General features: G+C 55.0%; 2 protein-coding genes across 3 annotated transcripts in view; both read left to right on the forward strand.

Moving 5' to 3' along the window:
• The window catches only part of IFFO2 (intermediate filament family orphan 2), a 47,500-nt gene extending 35,293 nt beyond the window's left edge, over positions 1-12,207 (forward strand). For both annotated transcript variants that reach the window (XM_078073738.1, XM_036115525.2), the window contains 5 exons: positions 1,223-1,362; positions 5,228-5,348; positions 5,442-5,534; positions 6,414-6,544; positions 7,737-12,207. In XM_078073738.1, the coding sequence (XP_077929864.1) occupies positions 1,223-1,362; positions 5,228-5,348; positions 5,442-5,534; positions 6,414-6,544; positions 7,737-7,842 (591 nt within the window). In that variant the 3' untranslated portion in view covers positions 7,843-12,207. The remainder of the gene's footprint in view (positions 1-1,222; positions 1,363-5,227; positions 5,349-5,441; positions 5,535-6,413; positions 6,545-7,736) is intronic.
• A 2,482-nt stretch (positions 12,208-14,689) lies between these two features.
• ALDH4A1 (aldehyde dehydrogenase 4 family member A1) overlaps positions 14,690-18,410 on the forward strand; it is a 29,323-nt gene continuing 25,602 nt past the window's right edge. The window contains exon 1 of the mRNA XM_036115522.2: positions 14,690-14,864. Within this exon, the coding sequence (XP_035971415.1) occupies positions 14,803-14,864 (62 nt within the window). The 5' untranslated portion in view covers positions 14,690-14,802. The remainder of the gene's footprint in view (positions 14,865-18,410) is intronic.

The raw sequence follows: 18,410 nt of genomic DNA on the forward strand, positions 1-18,410 counted from the left end.
AGCCGCCACTCCCCCCCACCACTGCCCCGTCCCAGAGTGCCCGGCCTCTACCCTGCATGGCCAGGCCCTCTTCCCCTCCAGTCCCGCCCACTCCCCTTCCCCCAGAGCTAGCTTCGGCCCTCACTCTGGCCTCCCCAGGACGACATAGAGTCAGGGACTCGGCGACTCGTAGACTCTTCGGGCTGAATGCTTCATCCTGTGGCTGAGGAGGCCACTCGCCCAGCTGGGGGACGTGATGGGCTCAGGGAGGGACAGGCCCAGCTGGGACTGGCACTCAGGTCTCCTGACCCTCGGGGGCTTGGTCCACAGGCCTGCTGGGCACCGTCGCCAAGGTTGAGAGCCCTGGCCAGGCTGTGGGAGCACCCGGTGAGCTGGCTCAGCCCTGGTAGATGAGCCTCAGAATTCCCGAGAGGAGCTGGTGGCCTCTGTTTTTCGTTCCCACTGAAGAGTCTCTCAGGGCCCACCCCCAGCCCTCAAGGAACAAGTGTGTGTCCCGAGAGAAGGCGATGGGGCAGTTTGCACTGGTGGGCTGTCCTCCAGGGAGGGCACATGTCATTCTCCAAAGGCCGCTTCTTGAATTCTGGGTCATGGTTTGGCTTTTGCTTGAGCCCAGGGCAATACAGCGTGTTGTCGCTTTTAAGTGTGTGACTTTGGGTGTAGCAGGAGAGATCTGGGCTCGTCCGCCTCCGTGCCTTTTTGCTGCCCCTCTGCTGGGAAGCGGGGTGACCGTTCCAGGCTTTGTTCGGTTTGCTCGTGTCTTGTCTGCTTGGAGTGGAGGAAGCTTGGTGACCCTCGGGCTGCCTGCCCATTGCCTTTGCATGTGAGCAGGAGGGCTCTGAGGCATGGAGCCCTCTGGGCCTCTGTGAGGGGTTCTCTCTCTTTCTCTGGCTGGCTCTGAGACATCCCGGGGGACTCTGCACCCCGGTCTGGCCCGCTGCTCTCCCCAGATCCTGCAGGTGCTGCTCTGGTGAAGGGCCCAGCTGAGCCGGCCCACCCACTGCGGGAGGGAAGGGTCCGGGCCGTCTGTCCTCCCTCCTGCATGCGTCCCACCTCACGCTTCCTGCTAATGCCGCCTGCTTCTCAGAGGAGCTCCACATCTTTCCCAGCAGTGGCCGCCCCAGCCACGCTCCATCCATCCCACGGGGTGCCGACTCCCTTCCCGGCCCACCCTCCCTCCTGGCAGAGCGTCCCACTTACCTCCATCTCTTCCCTCCCGGGCCAGGTGGTCCCCAAAAAGAAAGAGCGTAAGGTGGCTTCGGACGATGACATCTCCGAGCAGGATGGGGAGGTGAACCGGTTCTCGGACGACGAGGTCGGCTCCATGAACATCACAGACGAGATGAAACGCATGTTCAACCAGCTGTGAGTATCTCCGCTGACCCGGCCCCCGGGGCTCCGTCCACTTGTCCAGGCTGCCGGGGGCAGGGCTGCAAAGCGGTGGCCTGCTCTGACAGCGCCTTGTCCGGCCGGCGTGGGCTTCCAAAAGAATCTGGATTTAGTCTCAGCGTTCATAATTTGGGGAGTTCCACATGTTCAGAAGAGGCTAAATGGTAGCGGTGGGTCCTATGGGCTTGAGCCTTACACTCCCACCGGTTTTCCCCGGAGTGGGATCGCTGGGCCGCTCGCCGCACCGGGGCCCACCATGCTGGCCGAGGGCGGGCTCCTGACAGCCACTGAGTGTCCTCCGTGGGCGGGCGGCTTTACAAATGAGGCTTCGGTGACTCCAGACAGTGAGCTGAGGAGGTTGGATTGCCACACCCCTTGGTACGCGAGGACGCGGAGACGCACAGACCGGAGGCCCTTGGCCACGACTGCTCCACTTGTGTGGGGCGGAGCTGGGGTTCAGAGCCAGGCCCGTCTGCCGCCTGAGTTCCGTCCCGGAGATGCTGGGGGTTAGCGGCGGAGTCCGGGGCTGGCTCTGGTCCATGGTGGGCTGGGGCCGGCCCGCAGCGGCTCACGAAAGCCGATCGTGCACGCGGCCACCCACTCCAGCTTCAGCCATGGCACAGAAGTAGCTGAATTCGCCCCAGTGGGACACTGGCAGATACTTGCCCTCGGGGCTACTCTCCCCTCTGCTGCCAAAAGCTGGTTTACTCGAACCTCATTGGGTGGAGTCGCCTGGGGCAGGGAGACACTGTGGCTTTGGTCTGTCCAGGGCCATATTCTCCATCCGAATCCGTCTTTGACTCTAGTCCACACGGGGCCCTGCGGTGGGGTGGGGGAGGGGAGAGGAGGGTGCCCCTGCGGGCATTAGGTGACTTGCCTGAGGGCCTGGAGTCGGAGGGTTGGGCTGCGACAGGGTCTCTGGGGCCCACATTTATTTCCTCCTGCCCCTCTGGTGGCTCTTGCCTGTTCTGTCTCTGGAGCCCCTTGCAGTTGGGCGCCCGAGCCCTGAGAACTCCGCTTTCCCCCAGGACTCTGGGTTTCCAACAGCAGGGCTACGTTTGAGTTCTTGGCTCTAAGGAGCCGTCACAAAACCCCACAGAACCCCTCCCCAGGGGCTCGTGTCTTTTAGGCAGTGGCCTCTGACATCGTACTTGGTTCAGAAGCCGGGGCACAGGTCTCCCCGGCTGCTTGCTGCAGAGCCCTGGGTCTGGCTTAGCATTACAGAGTCCAGAGGCCACTCAGCCCAGCCCTTTCACATTCAGATGGGGAAACTGAGATTCAGAGGACCGTGCCAGGAGTTGGAACAGAGCTGGGCCCCTGGCACGCGGTTGAGTCCTTTGTCCCCAGCTAGCTGTCTTTGCACTCAGAAGAGAGTCCCCCTCTGCCCTCTCTGCAACACCATCTCTGGCCTGGTCCCTTTGCCGCTGAGCCAGGTGACTCTTAGGGAGGCAGGAGTCAGACCCGGGCAGGGATGGTTTTGTGTGACACTTCCTTGTACTTGTCATTCCCTGGGAACAGAACTGAGGTGGTGCTGTGTTTTGGGGGCTTGCTGTTGGAGCGGGACAAGGAGACTCCTGGACTCCTGATTCCGTCTTCCGACATCCCCTCCAAATGTCGTATTCTCATCTTTTGGTGATGACGGGCTGTGGAAGGGACCCTTGACTGGATCCAGGTTTTCTGAACGTGGCGCTGGGCATTCCTGAGCCTGAGGCGGGATTGTCCACCCCACACACCCAAGCTGGGTTCATTTGGGTGAATTAAAGGGCTTCTCTGAAGAAATTGTCCCCGTTTGCAGAAAGCCCCCAAGGGATAGTTAGGCTGCCTGGGAATGGGGTGGGCTGAAAGGAACAGTTCCAAGAGCTGGGTCTGGGGACTCCCTGGCAGCACTACTATGGTACAAAGGAGGTCCGATGCTAAATCGGGTGCCTGGGGTCGACAGGTCTGAACTAGGCTCAGTATCCAACTAGATTTATTGGGTTGTAAAGTTGTCTGGTTAAAAAAGACCAAACAAAACAAAAATATATATATGTATTTTTTGTTGTTGTTTTATATATATATATATATATATTCTTTGATCATCCTCTCCACCCTTGCAGTTCTAGCCAAGGCCATGCTGACCCCACCCTGGGCAGGGCCCTGACCGCCCCCCCCCATATCTCCACCGGCTATGGGCTGGGCCGAGACCCAAGCCAGAGGCTACCCCCCGCCAGTTGCACTGAAGTCTTTGAATAATGTGCCCCATGTCAGGGCTGTTTTGTTTTGATCAAAATCTGTTGCTTGGGCTTCAGACCAAGGAGAAGGGGAGGAATTTGCTACTTTCCCTGCACCATGGCCAGCTCCTCAGCCCTGCCCTCCCGATCTCCCGACCCTTTTCTCTTGCCCATCTTCCTGTCCTTTCTGGCTCCCCATTCCTCAGCTGGGTTTCCTTCAGATCCCAGACGCTAGAAAGGAAGTGAAGTCAGCGGTCGAGTATGTGTTGCGGTGACGGTGGACCCCAGGGGCTAATCTGGAGCTAGTCCAGGCCAGCAGCGCCTTCCTATGCTGCTCTGCGCGCCCCCCCACAACTCTGGTCCTTGGGCTCATGGAGCCACCTATAGGCTCTGGCAGAAACTGCTTTTTGGTGGGGGACCTGGCTCCAGGGGGTGCTCTAGGCAGCTTTTAACCAGAAATTCTTCTTGGGCCCTGCCCGGTGGTCCCCCAGCCTGATCCGTCATGGGATGGTAGGGAGCAGTGCCCTGGAGGATCGGGGGTGTTGACAGAGAGCCCTGGGACCCACATTCTCCTCTGCGGCTCATTCGATCCATCAATTGACTTAAGCCCTGTCGATATCAGCCATCCCATCTGATCAAGTTCCCCTTCAGCTGGGGGAGCCAAGGCATCTCCAGAAACCCCTCAGTCCCAGGCAAGTCCCTATGGTCCGTTACCCTACTTCCAGTTCCAATGAATAGGGAAGCCCTGAATTTGCTCAGGCTTTGAATCCAAGCCCGATTTCAAGCATGTATTGGTTCAGAAGTCTACCTAATCCCTGCGCCCTTCAGTTTTCTCATCTGTATGCTTAGCGGCCAGTCCCGCACCCAGCACGTAATGGGTGCTTGGTGTATTTTACTGGGGGAGGAAAATGCCGTCAGAGACATCTGGTTTTTTGCCCCAGTTTCTGTGACAGGCTAGCAGTGTGACTTTGGACAAGTGAGTTATTCTTTCTGAGCTGCAGTTACCCCATCTGTAAAATGGGCATGATAGCAACCTTTCCGAGTTGTGGAGAAGACTATAGAAATCGCCTCTTGCAAAGTAGGGGCTCCAGAAATGAGCTATTACGTGAATGAAAACAGTCACCAGATTGGAGTTGGGAGGAAAATATCTTTAGTCTCCACTGATTAAAGAGTGGCATCTTTACAAAGAGACATTTTAAACGGTATAAGTAATATATCAATACTTTCTGCGTTTTTTTTTTTTTTTTTTTTAGATTTTATTTATTTGACAGAGAGAGATGCAGCAAGAGAGGGAACACAAGCAGGGGGAGTGGGAGAGGGAGAAGCAGGCTTCCTGCTGAGCAGGGAGCCCGATGGGGGGCTCGATCCCAGGACCCTGGGATCATTGCCCGAGCCGAAGGCAGACGCTTAACGACTGAGCCACCCAGGCGCCCCACTTTCTGCATTTTAAAAGAGCTGACCGCCCCCCCCCCCGGATAAGGCGTGTGTCCCCTTTGGCCGGCACCCTGTCTGTGTGGGACAGCTGCCTGGCAGGAGAGTACCCATCGGGGCGGTGCCCCTTCCCCCCCCCCCCAGCCCAGCCTCTGGAGCCAGGCTTTGGGTCAGCCCTATCCTCCGCTGTCATCCCACAGGCGGGAGACCTTTGATTTTGACGATGACTGTGACAGCCTGACGTGGGAAGAGAACGAAGACACACTGCTGCTCTGGGAGGACTTCACCAACTGCAACCCAACCATCGACCTGCAGGGCGAGGTGAGACCCCGGCCCGGCTGCCCTCCCCTGTCCCCGCTCATTCCGGCAACCCGCGCCACCCGGCTCATTGTCCCCTGTGCTCTGTGTCCCCAGCAAGAGGAAAACTTGGGCAACTTGATCCACGAGACAGAATCCTTCTTCAAGACGAGAGACAAGGAGTACCAGGAAACGATTGGCCAGATCGAGGTGAGGGCTTGGGCTCTGGAGCCCTCTGGTGAGGCTCCTGCGATGTGGGGTCTCGATTGTTAGTCAAGGGGGATGGGGTGCTGGAGGGGTGCAGCGGGCACAAGGTCGTGAGTTGGAGGCCTGCCTGGCACCAGGCGGGTCCTGTCCCTCCTAGGGCCTTGGTTTTCTCGGGTGTAAAATAGATCACATGGGGGTGGTGATCCCTGTCTGTCCCAGAGAGTTTTTTAAGTTACTCAATGGAGATAGTGACCCCAAACAATGAGAGAAGACATTTGAGTGACATCGAGTGACGCTAGGCACTCAGTAAGCCCCCCGGTACCCACATGCCCTCTGTACATGCCTAGAGGTAGCTAGGCGCCTCTAGCCTGTGCAGTGGGTACCATGTACCCCATTATGCAGAGAAGGAGATGAGATTGACAGAGACCCAAGTGGCTGGCCCAAGGCCTCCAGCTGGGAAGCAGCCTTCAAGCCTGCTGTCTGCACATGTGGCCATGTTTCAGTGAGAGTGACTGCTGGAGAAAGAGAAGGCCGGCTCCTTCCCTGGGGGCTGTGTCATTGGTAGAGGACAAGGGTCAGAAACATAACGGAGACCTGAGAACTTTCCTCCGCAAGTCCATAGAAAGCAGTGCGGGATGTTGAGCAGGGTGGAGTTGGTAGACCTGGCGAAGGCAGCCCCTAGGGTCGCTAAGCAGCCATTCCCCTTTCACTGGAAGCAGTTCTGGGGGCTGGGGGCTGGCATGCAGGGAGCGGAGGTCATGGTATCCTCGGGGTGGGGGGGGGCTCGGCACAGTGACCGCCGAGGACGTGTGGAGGAAGTGGCCGAGGGTTCTGGAATGAGAGTGACTTGGCCTCACGTCTCTCCCACCTGGGGCCTTTCAGCTGGAGCTGGCCACGGCCAAGAGCGACATGAACCGACACTTGCATGAGTACATGGAGATGTGCAGCATGAAGCGCGGGCTGGACGTCCAGATGGAGACCTGCCGCCGGCTCATCAAAGGCTCTGCAGACAGGTACCCAGTCCCGTCCTCCCTGCGGGTTCAGCGATTGCGTCCTTGCGGGGTATTTGTGGGGCTGCAACTTACAGCCTGGACCATCGCATCTGCCCAGCTCACCTGTGCACCTGTCCACCCCTCCCTCATGTACATCTAGTATTGGCCACCTGCTGTGTGCTGGGTGACTTACGTGTCTGATCTCACGTAGATCTCTCAGCAGCTACTTGTCACGTCCAAGGCCTGCTCTGTGCCAGGCCGCGGGGACAGTGATGCACAGAACAGTCAAGCCCCTGCCCTGTTGGGGCTCGTGCCCCACTTTCTGCCCAGTTGTTGGGCGGAGGAGGAATGCAGCTGCTGGTGGGGCTCCTAGGGTCCGTGGGAAGCAATTTCCCTTCCTTTCCCGTCCTCCGACCAAGGGCCACTGGGTCTGTCCCCAGGAGACTGACATGCCTCAGGCCCCTTGTATTTGCCGGGGAACGCCAAAACAAAGACAGAGCCCCTGCCTTCTAGGGACGCGCAGCCTTTTGGGGGGAGAAAGATATGCCAGTAATAAAATGAGATGATACATGAAAAATGCTGGGCATAAAGCACAAATATGTTCATTGTAATCGTTCCTCTTTTATGACTGTGGTTCAGGCTATAAAAGAGGGAGGGGCAGCTCCGTGGGAAGCTGCGTGGGGGGCCCTGGGCTTAGCATGTCGTCCCTTTAGCTCACTGTTGCCCCCGGAACCCATTGTCATCACGTCCACGTTCAGATGGAGGAGCAGGTTAAACAGCTTGCCCACGGCCCCCCGGCTCATCAGGGGGAGGGCCAGAATCTGAACCCAGCACTACTAGCCATTCTCCTGTATGGCCTCTCGTTGAGCTCTGAGTTAATTGGGGTTTACTGAGCACCTACCATGTGCGCAGACCTGCGTTAGGTGGTTGGAGAGTAGGACTGGAGCCTGATCCCTGGCTCCTGCCCCCGGGGAGCTCTCGGCACCCGAGCAATCAGAGGCGGCGCAGGGGGTCCCGAGAGGTCTTGAGGGCCACATTCAACTCGTGAGCTTAGAAGGTTCTAAGGAAAGCAGAGCGAGGGCGGGGTCTCAGGGCAGGATCATGGATGATTAGATTTTATACAAGGGGCCGCTCAGTCTTTCCCAGCCCTTGCATCCCTTCAGGAGTCCCCAGGCTGCCCTCTGCATGACCCCCGTTTTCTCACGCCTTCCAGGAATTCACCGTCCCCCAGCTCCGTGGCCAGCAGTGACTCAGGAAGTACGGACGAGATCCAGGATGAGTTTGAGCGGGAGGCGGATGTGGAACCCATGGTCAGCTGATGATGGAGGCCCCCTGTGCCTGCTGGTCTTGGTGATGGGGCCTCTGCCCCCACTCCCCGTGCGTCCAGGAAGGCTCCTCGGAGTGGGGCTCCAGTCCTCACCACACAGACTCCCTCTGCCCTCTCTTCTCTGGAGGCCCCGAGGGACCGCTGCTTCCTTCCTTCCACCCCACCACCAACCAGTGCCCCTTCTCCATCCACCCACCCAAGGAATGGTGCTGTCAATTTCTATTGTTCTCCACATTACAAATGCAGACTTCTGTCCGGACGATGCAGTGTTAACTGTGCCTTTTCCCTTAAGCTGAGCCACTTTGAGCTCCAAAGAATTCTTCCTAGCAGGTGTTTTTATACAAAACTCTAAGGTGAGGGCAGGGCCCCTGGCGTGGTATAATGTGGATTTCTATCCTCCCACCTGCTCCTCTGATTGGCCATGAGCTCTGCCCTCCCCTCCTCTGCCTGGCCAGTGCCAGTTGGCCTTGGGGTGGTCCACCTTCCCACCCGCCAGGAAGGAGCTGTTTGCCTTTGCAATCTTTCCAGGCCTGGGTGGGGGCCTCCCAAGTGTTTTTACTTACTGACAAGAGAGAAAAGATGGAAGGAGGGAGGGAAGACAAAATTTTATTTTCTTTCTGAATCGAGTGGCGAAGCGGAGGGACAAGGCACTGTGGGGGAAAGTGGAGTCTCACTGTGTTTAAACTACTATGCAAACAAAACAAAACAAAACAAAACAAAAAGCAGCTTGCCTTATATCATTGTGGAAGGTAGGCCCTCGCCCAGACTCCCGGTTTTCCCCTGGAGCTGGGAGGGAGGCCGATGCTAGGGCGATCTCTCTCGCAGCCTCTGAGGGTGAGCACTGACTCGGAGGGGGCGGTTCTGTCCAGGTCGGTAGTGAGGCCAGGGGCCTGCAAGGCCGTGGGCCCACCTGACTGCTTGCTTTCTTGGGACCTTTGTGGGGTGGGAGGGGTCTTTTATTGCCCTGATGACTTGATGTTTTTCTCTCCCTTCCCAGCCAGTGATAAGGGACTATAGATCTGTAATTTCTCTGTGAGAAAGCCTGAAGGGGGCCAGGCCTGGTATCCACCCCCTCCACGGTGGAGCTGGGTTCGTACCGCCTGCCACCATCTTGGTTGGTTCTCCACTGCCCCCAGTCGCCGCTGTTTGGCCACCGGCAGGCACTGGAAGGGGAGGGGGAGGGAGGCAGTGAGGGCTGCTGGCTAATCAGGAGGCAGGAGTGGAGCTGGCGTGAGAACCATCCTTTGTTCTGCTCACGGACATATGCAAGCCTGTTCCATACTTCACGCGATTGACCGACCAGTGGGGAGTTAATCTGAGCCAGTATCTCCCCAAGACTTGGGTGGGCCTGTGTTGAGGCCACCTGCCAGATCTCAGCTTGGAGCCAGCCGAGCAGGTTTTGCTTTTTTTTTAAAAAATTTCTTTTTGTACCCACTCCTGTGGGTGTGATTGCCGATTTTTGTTTTTTTCTTGGCCCAGGAGCTCTCCCGGGAGGTCCAAGGGGCAAAATGTGCCCGAGGCCCAGAACTTCCCACCTCCTGCTCTCCTGTGGAGGCAGAGGAGGGACTCTGGCTTTAAATAGGATTGCAGCCCCCTGTCTTTCTTCCTCAGGGTACCAGCGACCTGTAAGGGCCTTCTCTGTCTTCCGTTTCCCCACCTGTTTTGCAGTCTTAAAACAATTGTACATAATACTCATATGATATATATATATATATGTATATACACACACACACATATATATATATATGGAGAGAGAGAGTGTATGTTAGTGACTGTATGTAATTTTTATTTATCAGAACTTGGTGGCCTTTATTGTGAATTTCCCCCCCCTTTTTTTTTTTCTGTTGTGGTTGTCGCAGGAACCTGCTGGTTCCCTGTGGCAGTCTGGCCGAGAGGCTTCCATTCCCAGTCAAACAGTCTCTGGGTAGGTACGCGGAGGGACCATGGGTTCAGAGGAGAGACAGCCCCTTCCCCTCCTCCTCACTGACCCTTGTCCTAAAGGTTACAGGGTTCAAACATACCTGATTATTATTGTCATTAGTGTTATTGTTGTCTTAGTTTTAGTCTTATTGTAACCAAAGTTCATCAGAGCCAGTCAGGCTTGGACCTCAGCTGCTGGAAAGATTTTCCGTTTCCGGGAGGACACCCGCCCCCAACCCCGGCCTCCTGTGTCCAGGGCTGAGGGGGGTAAGGGAATGGCGTGGTTTGGGAGGCAGAGCAGAGGTCAGCCCTGGGTTGTTTCTCAAGGTGGTGGGGAGGGTGGCAGACCTATCTTTAGTGTTAAGACATAAGGCAGCAGTGTAAGTATTTGGGATTAAGGGGACCTCGGCAGTCAGCGTTCGGTGGTATTATGTATGCTTTCCCCCTCATGTACATAGGACGTTTGCCTCTGGGACTGGGGTGCTCGAAGTTTGTCCAGGGAGTATGGAAATGGCAGGAGCCCGAGATAGACGCTGGCCGAGCGGCTCCTTCCTGCTGCTTTTCCATAGCTGCTCTCCCCTGGGGAGCAAGGATTGGGGCAGGTGGATGGGGGTGGGGGGCGGCAAGGGTGTGGCAGACCGGTCTCCTGGGTCTGAGCCCGGCTGCCTCTCGCTCTCCCCGCCAAGTTCTTTTTTGAGTTTGTTGCCAGTGGGCCCTTGCTTGTGCCCCCGCCATGAGCCCACAGCTTGCCAAGAAAGACCCCAACGCTTGCTGGGGCAGCACCGGGTCCAGTTGGGATGAACTGGTCCGTCCTTTGTAAAGCTGTAAATACTAAAATTTCTATTTCTAAGCCCAGTGTCATATTGACATTGGTATTTTAAGGTTGTTCTCAGACGGGCTCTCCTGTGCTGCCCTCTCTCACTCTCCTATTTTTGGGGGTTTTATAAAAAGAGAGGATTGGGGAGGGGCAGGGAGAGTAGCTTCCTTTTGGCTCCCTGGTTGTGGAAGACACATGCGTACGCACGCACGCACATACACACACACACACTCCTCTGAGACTCCAAACAGGGAAGAAAAATCATTGGCAAGTGAACACACTTTGTTTTCTTGTAGCAATATATCTTGAGGTCTTTGAAGGGCGGACTTAGCTCTGACCTACAGAGAAGCAAACCACTTTGGCTTGGAATGGGGGAGAGGGTGTGGGGTAGGGGGTAATATAAGGTGTAACTTAAGCTAAATGTAATGTATTTATAAAGTAAGAGATTCTCATCTATTTTTATGAAAGGAAAGGGTTTTTAAATTTAGGGTAGGCAGTTATGGTAGCCCAGCGTTATCCTGTGAACAAGAAATGCATGTTGCTGCTGGACTGAATATAATCAGTGCCCCTCCACCTCCCTGGTCTCACCACCCGCTCACCTGTACCCGTGAGCGGCTTCAGCAGAGCCTAGGTCCCACTTCACCCCATTTCCCTGTTCCTTGACCCCCCAGCTCCTTGGTCCTTGAAAGTCTCTGGCGGGGGGCACTTGTGGAAGTGGGTGGGCAGTGGAGAATTCAGAATTGAGGTGGGTGGGGAGGAGGGGAAAGGGGGCACCAGGTAGGGGACAAGCTCGGCTTCTGAGGGTGGGCTCTGATCGGTGACTCACGCTCTGGTCTGCCAAGGTCCATTTCCAAGTCAGCTGTGTTTGGGAGAAGTTGAGAAGCGGCGGACGGTGGGTGGCCATGGGACTGTTGGTTCAGGGAGCACTTAGCTTCCTTGGGGCCTGGGCCCTGGTGGGTCCCAGGTGGTCAGGCAGTTGGAGCAGGAATGGAAGGGCCAGGAGATGCCCACCACCCAGCCCCAGCTGTGCCTACTCCAGGCCTCGGCCTGGGCTACAGTCCTTGATGTGCTCCTCCAGGGCCTGGGGCAGGAACCGGGGTGCTGGGACTTCCTCAGACCTGGGTTCACCATCTTGAGACACCGAGCTCTCGTTCTAGAAGGGCATTCTCCTGACGTGGGGAGTCCGGAGGCAGCTGGGTGGGTATGGGTAAGGGCAAATTCTCTCTGAAAGGGAATTTTCCTTGGCTGGAGGATTTCCAGGTTCAGGGTGGACTGTGTGTTGGTCTTGGGCAAATCCCTCACCATTCCCACTGCCGGGCCCTCAAAGAAATGAGGTAAGGCACCATCCCCAACCCCGGCAAGACCCCTTCGTGGACATTTTAGCATCTACCTGATTTTTAGCCCCATCCAGGGAGACTTTATATCCTGCAGTTCCATCCCACCCCACTGTTGCTGTTTGTCTGCCAGTTGGGTCTATTGTCAAGGGGGAAGGGGGGTTTATACTCACTGAAAGACTACTGATCCCACCGGAAACCAACCTGTTTACTGTACTGTTGTAAATATCATGCCCTTTATATCCTGTATATTGGCTTCTTTTAAATAAAGTGAAATGTCTTAGAATTAAGGGTGCTGCTTTTTTTTTTTTAATTGAGGATAAAGTGGTGATGGGGGAGGGGCAGGAGGACTGAGGGCCGCATAAACACCAAAACAAAGTCATTAGCCAGTTGGTGATAGAATAGGGAAATTTCACATCCCCTGTTATATGGGCACCTGACGACGAAATCTTCGGAAGGCGACAGAGCAGGATTTATTATCATATTCACTTTACAGAAGGGGAAGAGTGAGCCAGAGAGATCACAGGCTGAGTAACTGGCATCCCCTGGTTTGCAATTGAGGTCGTACTAATCATAAAGGCCCCCATTTGTTTAACCTCCTTTTATGGTGCCCTCGAGGGGCCACCTTCTGGGACTCTGGATTTGACACTGTCCAGTGTTCTAGTTTCTTCTCGTTAATGGCCAGATTCGGGGAGAACTGCCTCCTGTGAGCGGCCCCGCTCCCCACTAGGGTCTTCTCGAAGGATTCAGAGAGACAGCCGCCAATTCCAGTCTATTTTTTACCATCTTTAAGACCTGTACTTGATGGAACTTCCTTTTCTCCCCACTCTTTAAATTCCCCAAAGTGTCTTAAAGGGTGTGACTTGGAGAAAGAGGAGTAGCATGAAATAATGCGGGCGATACCCCCCTTCTATAGAAATGGAAACTGAGGCCCAGGGAAACGAGGTATTTTGCCAACGTCCTAAGGAGGAACCACGATCAGCATCTGCACTCTCACTCCTCAACACGTTCTCCGTTGCCCTTGGAGAAAGTATTAACGGGTAAATCTGAAGAGTGTTCTAAAAGCTTCAACTAATTTAGGAATGGAATGAATCCCGAAGAGCCCGCCATCAGGAAGGCTTCAGAATCCGATATTTTAAAAGATTTATTTATGGGGCGCCTGGGTGGCTCAGTCGTTAAGCGTCTGCCTTTGGCTCAGGTCATGATCCCGGGGTCCTGGGATCGAGCCCCCCATTGGGCTCCCTGCTCTGCAGGAAGCCTGCTTCTCCCTCTCCCACTCCCCCTGCTTGTGTTCCCTCTCTCGCTGTGTCTCTCTCTGTCAAATAAATAAATAAAATCTTAAAAAAAAAAAAAAGATTTATTTATTTGCGAGACCGAGAGCGAGCACCAGCAGGCGGGTGGGGTGGGGTTGGGTGGGGTTGGGTGGGGAGGGGAAGAGGGCAAGAGTCTCAAGCAGACTCCCGGCTGAGTGTGGACCCTGATCTGGGGGCTCCATTTCACCACCCTGAGATCATGACCTGAGCTGAGATCACGAGTAGGTTGCTTAACCCACTGAATCACCCAGGCCACCCCCAGAATCTGAATTTTAAATAAAGTGTTCAAGCAAACAACTTCTCCAAGAGAAAACCAAAATTTTAACAGGGCGGGGAGTGGGTGAGATGGAGCGCCAGACAACCGATTCTGAGTGTTACAGGATTTCTTTTCCTTCCGTGCCCCTGGTTCTAGGTCAGGCTGCTTGGAAGAATGAAGACGTAGACCAGACAGAGTGGTGGGCAGCAAAGCAAGGTTTATTGAGCCACAGTAAAGTTTATTGAATGATAGAGTACAAAGCTCCCAAAGAGGGAGAGGACCTGAGAGGGTTGCCGATTTGGCATTTAGATCTAGGGGTTTTATGGACTTCGTTGGTGGGCTATTTTAATCTGATCAACCCTCCATGTGCCTGTCATCCAATCAGTTTTTTTGTCATCTATTTGTCATAATGGGAAAGGATGGAGGGCTCCTTCCAAGGTGGTGTAAAATCCTTTTAAGGGTGGTTTCCTCTTAGGGTGGGGCCCCTTGACCCTACCTGCCTTTCTTCCAACTATCCTTCATCACGAGGTCAGGGGCTTTGAAGGGAAAGCTAATCGTGGACCGGCTGGGTTTTCTCTCTCACTGATTCTAGTCCGCCAGGAAGCCGGCCGATTTATCTAAGCGCCAGGCCCCAAGGTGCGGGGTGGCTGGGTGCCGACCAGGGGGAGGCTGGAGGCAGGGTCGGTAGGCTCATCCCAGGGGCTGCAGCCCCCCGGGTGGAGACACGGGGCTGGCTGCTGGGCTGGCCACCCGGCCAGGGGCCGACGGACTGATCAGGCCGGGATGCTCGCGACGCCTGGCGCACCGACCCACGGTCCTCCCGCGGCTCCTCCCGCGGCTCCTCCCACGTGTCCCATTCCGGCTCTCTCATTGGCTCTTTCCGCCCCTCGCCGGCCCGAGAAGGCTGCCCCAAGACCGCCCATCCGATTGGCCCACAATCTTCGGTGTGTCATTCTGATTGGTCGAGGAGGCTCACGCCCCCTCTCCCCGCCCCCCGGAGGGCGGCTGGGCATACCATAACAGGCGAGGGGGAAACGTGTAAATGTCAAAGCTTCTCTTTGGGCCTGCCTTGTCCTGTGTCGCATACTTGCCTCTGAAGTGCCCTCGAAATCAGAGTTATCGTATTAACAGGAGGAAATACGGGGTCATTTCGGGTGAGCCCGACGCGGAAGACGGCGTGTGACCCATTCCCCCCGCCCGCCGAGGTGGTGCGCTCCGGGCGGGGCTCCGCCGTCTGGTCGCGCCCCAGGCTCAAGGTCTGTGAACAACCCCGGGGGTCACCGTCTGCGAACAGTTCCGCCGCGAGCTGGGGATGCTGCTAGTGCGGCCAGCGCTCCGCGGTGCCCTGCTGGCCCGCCCCTGGAGGGAACCCGGGTGAGTGCGCCCCGGGCCCGCGGCGGGCGGGAGGGGGGTGCCCGGGGGCCTCTCCCTGCCAGATCCCCGCCGCGATCCCGAGGGTTCCCCCCGCCGGGGGTCCCTTCCTCTAGCTGTCTGCCCCTCACCCAGGCCGTCCTCCCGCTGCGACACCCCCCCCCCCGTCTCTTTCCTTCCGCGAGGGGGGATCGCTCGGAAAGTCACCTCCTTCGCGCTCGTCTTCCTCCTAATGGGAACCCACCGACAGAATGCATCTCGATTTTTCGCACAGCGCTTCTCAGCTCCCCACCCTGGGTCTCACGTTCAGGACTCGCCTCTGGGATTCCCTGAGTCTCCTGTCTCCTTTCTACCGGGACTCCTCTTTCCTCTTCTCCCTTTTCCAAATTAAGTACTGGGCAGAAAAGAGACCCTTCCTTTTGGTAGGTGGGAGAGTAATACTTAGGGAGTGCTTATAGTGTGCCAGACGCTGGGCTAGGCACTTGGTGCATGCCTCACTGTGATGGCTAAGGGAGAGACACTGCATGCGAAGTGCATTGAACAGTGCCTGGCACTTGGTGCCCAGTTATTATTAGTCAGATCATCGTTTATCGCTCTCATTTAAACTCTGCAGATTTTCCAAATTACAGGTGAAGAAACCAAGGTGTAGTTTCCGGGTGGATCTGCCCTGCAAACACCTGTGTGGTGGAGTTGGGTTCCTTCACCCTTGCCCACTCAGTGACACATGTTATTAGAAGTCCTCTGGGCTAGATGGCGGGGGTGGGGTGGGGGGGGTGCGGGTGTAGGTGGGACACAGATCCTGTCCCAGAGGGCTCAGTCTGATGGACGGGTGTTTCTGTAGGCCTTTCAGGGCAGGGCAGCCCCTGCCCCCAGTTTTGAGTTTTGTTTGCCTGACCACTAGGACTGTGACCAGCTCTGTCTCGCATGCTGAGCTATGCCTTTTCTAAGTTAATCAGTTTCCCAAGGGATGGTGGGGGTGGGGGGGGAGGGTGCCCTGGGCATGGGTCACTTTCAACACTGCTGGGTGTCCTTTGTGGGTGGGGGCTTGATAGGTAAGGGCAAGGAAGGACAGGAAGAACACATGGGGGAGAAGGACTTCTTTCCCAAACCAAGGTTGGGGGCCACACTTGCCACACCTTCAGCGCAGTCTCTTTTGCAAACTTCTCCCTGCACTCGGGACACCCCCCCCCCCCACCATGGGAGGAGGAAGCCCATAGATTCATGTATTTACTGAGCGCCTATTGTGTGCGATGTTGTGCTAAACCCTGGAAGAGAGGGTACCCAGGGGACTTCCCACGTGGATGGGGCCTTCCAGAGAGTTTTCAGTTTAATGTTGGGGGGGGAGGCCTTAGCCATAAAAACCTCTAATACCTGGTAGAAAGCAATCCATATTCTTAAAAAAAAAAACTTATGATAGCAATAACATCAAGCGATCAAGAACCGCGGACCTGGCACTGTGCTGATAAGCACTGTATTATTCCCATTTTTACAGATGGGAAACTTATCTGCCAGTTAAGGCCAATGGAGAGTGAACATAGCAGTCAGACTCCAGCTTCGTGCTCTTAATTACAGAGCCTCCGGAGTGGAGCTGAAGCGTTTTGCAACCCGATCTGAAGGCTCAGGTTACCTCTTTCGATGGAGCAGCTGGCCCAGGGCCCTAGACAGGGTTTCTCAACCTTGGCACTATGAACATTTTGAGCTGGGTAATCCTGCGTTGTGGGGGCTGCCCTGTGCCTTGGAGAATGTTTCACAGCTTTCCTGGCTTCTGCCCATGAGACGCCGTGAGCACCCCGCAGTTGGGACAAAATAAAAATGTCAGGCACCGCTGAATGTCCCCGGGGCCAGAATTGCTCAAAGCTGATAGCCCCTGCTCTAGAAAAACAGGTCTGATGTTTGGCCACTTTTTAATTTATTCAGCTAATATTTAGGATGCACCTGGGGCCATTTGTAGAGAAACAGTTTTAGAACATGTTTAATAGTATCTCTCAGTGTCCTGTTTGTAAAACTAGTGCTGAGGAAAACCACCTCTTTTGAGGACCTGGCGTGGGTAATGTTCATAGTGTTTCCCTTTTTGCGTGGAGTGCCAGGAATCTCAACCAATTTTTAAAAATCCCTTTTTTTCTCCCCAAATTTACTTTTATTTATTTATTTATTTATATAAAGGGGTGGGGGGAGGTGCAGAGGGAGAGGGAGAATCTTTTTTTTTTTTAAGATTTTATTTATTTATTTGCCAGAAATAGAGAGTCCATGCGTGCGAGAGTGAATGCACAAGCAGGGGGAGTGGCAGGCAGAGGGAGAAGCAGGCTTCCTGCTGAGCAAGGAGCCTGATGCGGGGCTCGATCCTGGGACCCTGGGGTCAAGACCTGAGCCGAGAAGGGCTTAACCGACTGAGCCACCCAGGCGTCCCAGGGAGAATCTTAAGCAGGCTCCACCTTACAACCCTGAGATCATGACCTGAGCTGAAATCAAGAGTTGGATACTTAAACCTGAGCCACCCAGGTGCCCCTAAAAATACTTTTGATTGTGCATTTTCTTTTTTTTTTAAAGATTTATTTATTTATTTGAGAGAGAGAGAGAGTGCACGCGTGCGAGCACACACAAGCAAGCACGTGCATGAGTAGGGGGAGGGGCAGAGGGAGAGAGAGAATCCCAAGCAGGCTCCATGCCCAACACGGGGCTCATCTCACAACCCTGAGATCATGACCTGAGCTGAGATCAAGAGTTGGACGCTTAAGGGACTGAGTCATGCAGGCCCAGGCACCCCCGTGCATTTTCTTTAATGCAATTTCTTTAATTGTAAAAAAGTATAGATAAAGCAAAAAAGAATCCAAAAATGGCCTGGAATCTCACCACACAGAGGTAACCACTGTCCTCACTTCAGTTAATTAAGTGGATTATTTTACTGAGCTCCTCAGCAGCCTGTGAGAGTTTTATAGGCGTTACTATTCCCATTTCACGGATTAAACAACTAAGGCCCTTGGAAATTAAGGAAGACGTGTCTAAGGCTTTAAGCCAATAAACACCGGGCCCCAGTTGACTGCCTCCTGTCTCCTTTGGCCCTGACTTCCAGCTTTTTTCTCTATTTCATTGACTTTATCAGGGCTGTCTTCAGTTACGTCTCTGCAAATTCTTGTTGGAAAGAGGCAAGATACATATTTATATTTATATATAAATTTAATAAGTAAAAGAACTAGCCCAGGCACATAGTAGGCTTATACTGAATGTGAATTTTTCTCTATTACTTGCTTTTGTACCAGACCCTGCTGGGTGCCAGGGGTCCCCCCACCATCACGGGGTGGGCAGGCTGGAATTGGCTACTGTCCTGTTCCCTGCAAGAATCCAGGGTCACTTTGGACTCCTCGCACCCCACCTGCCTGCTTAATTTTCAGCATTTCAGAACTCCCCAACGCTTGTCCCAGCCTGCCTGCCCCTGCAATGGGCTGGGCAGGGGGCTGGCACATCCCATTGCTCCCTGGACATACTCATGCAGTGCCTCTTTCCTGGAATAGTCTCCCCTGCCACCTTGGTGAACCCACACTCACCCAGCCC

Source organism: Halichoerus grypus, chromosome 5, assembly GCF_964656455.1.
Source record: "Halichoerus grypus chromosome 5, mHalGry1.hap1.1, whole genome shotgun sequence".
In the NCBI taxonomy this organism is placed as follows: domain Eukaryota; kingdom Metazoa; phylum Chordata; class Mammalia; order Carnivora; family Phocidae; genus Halichoerus; species Halichoerus grypus.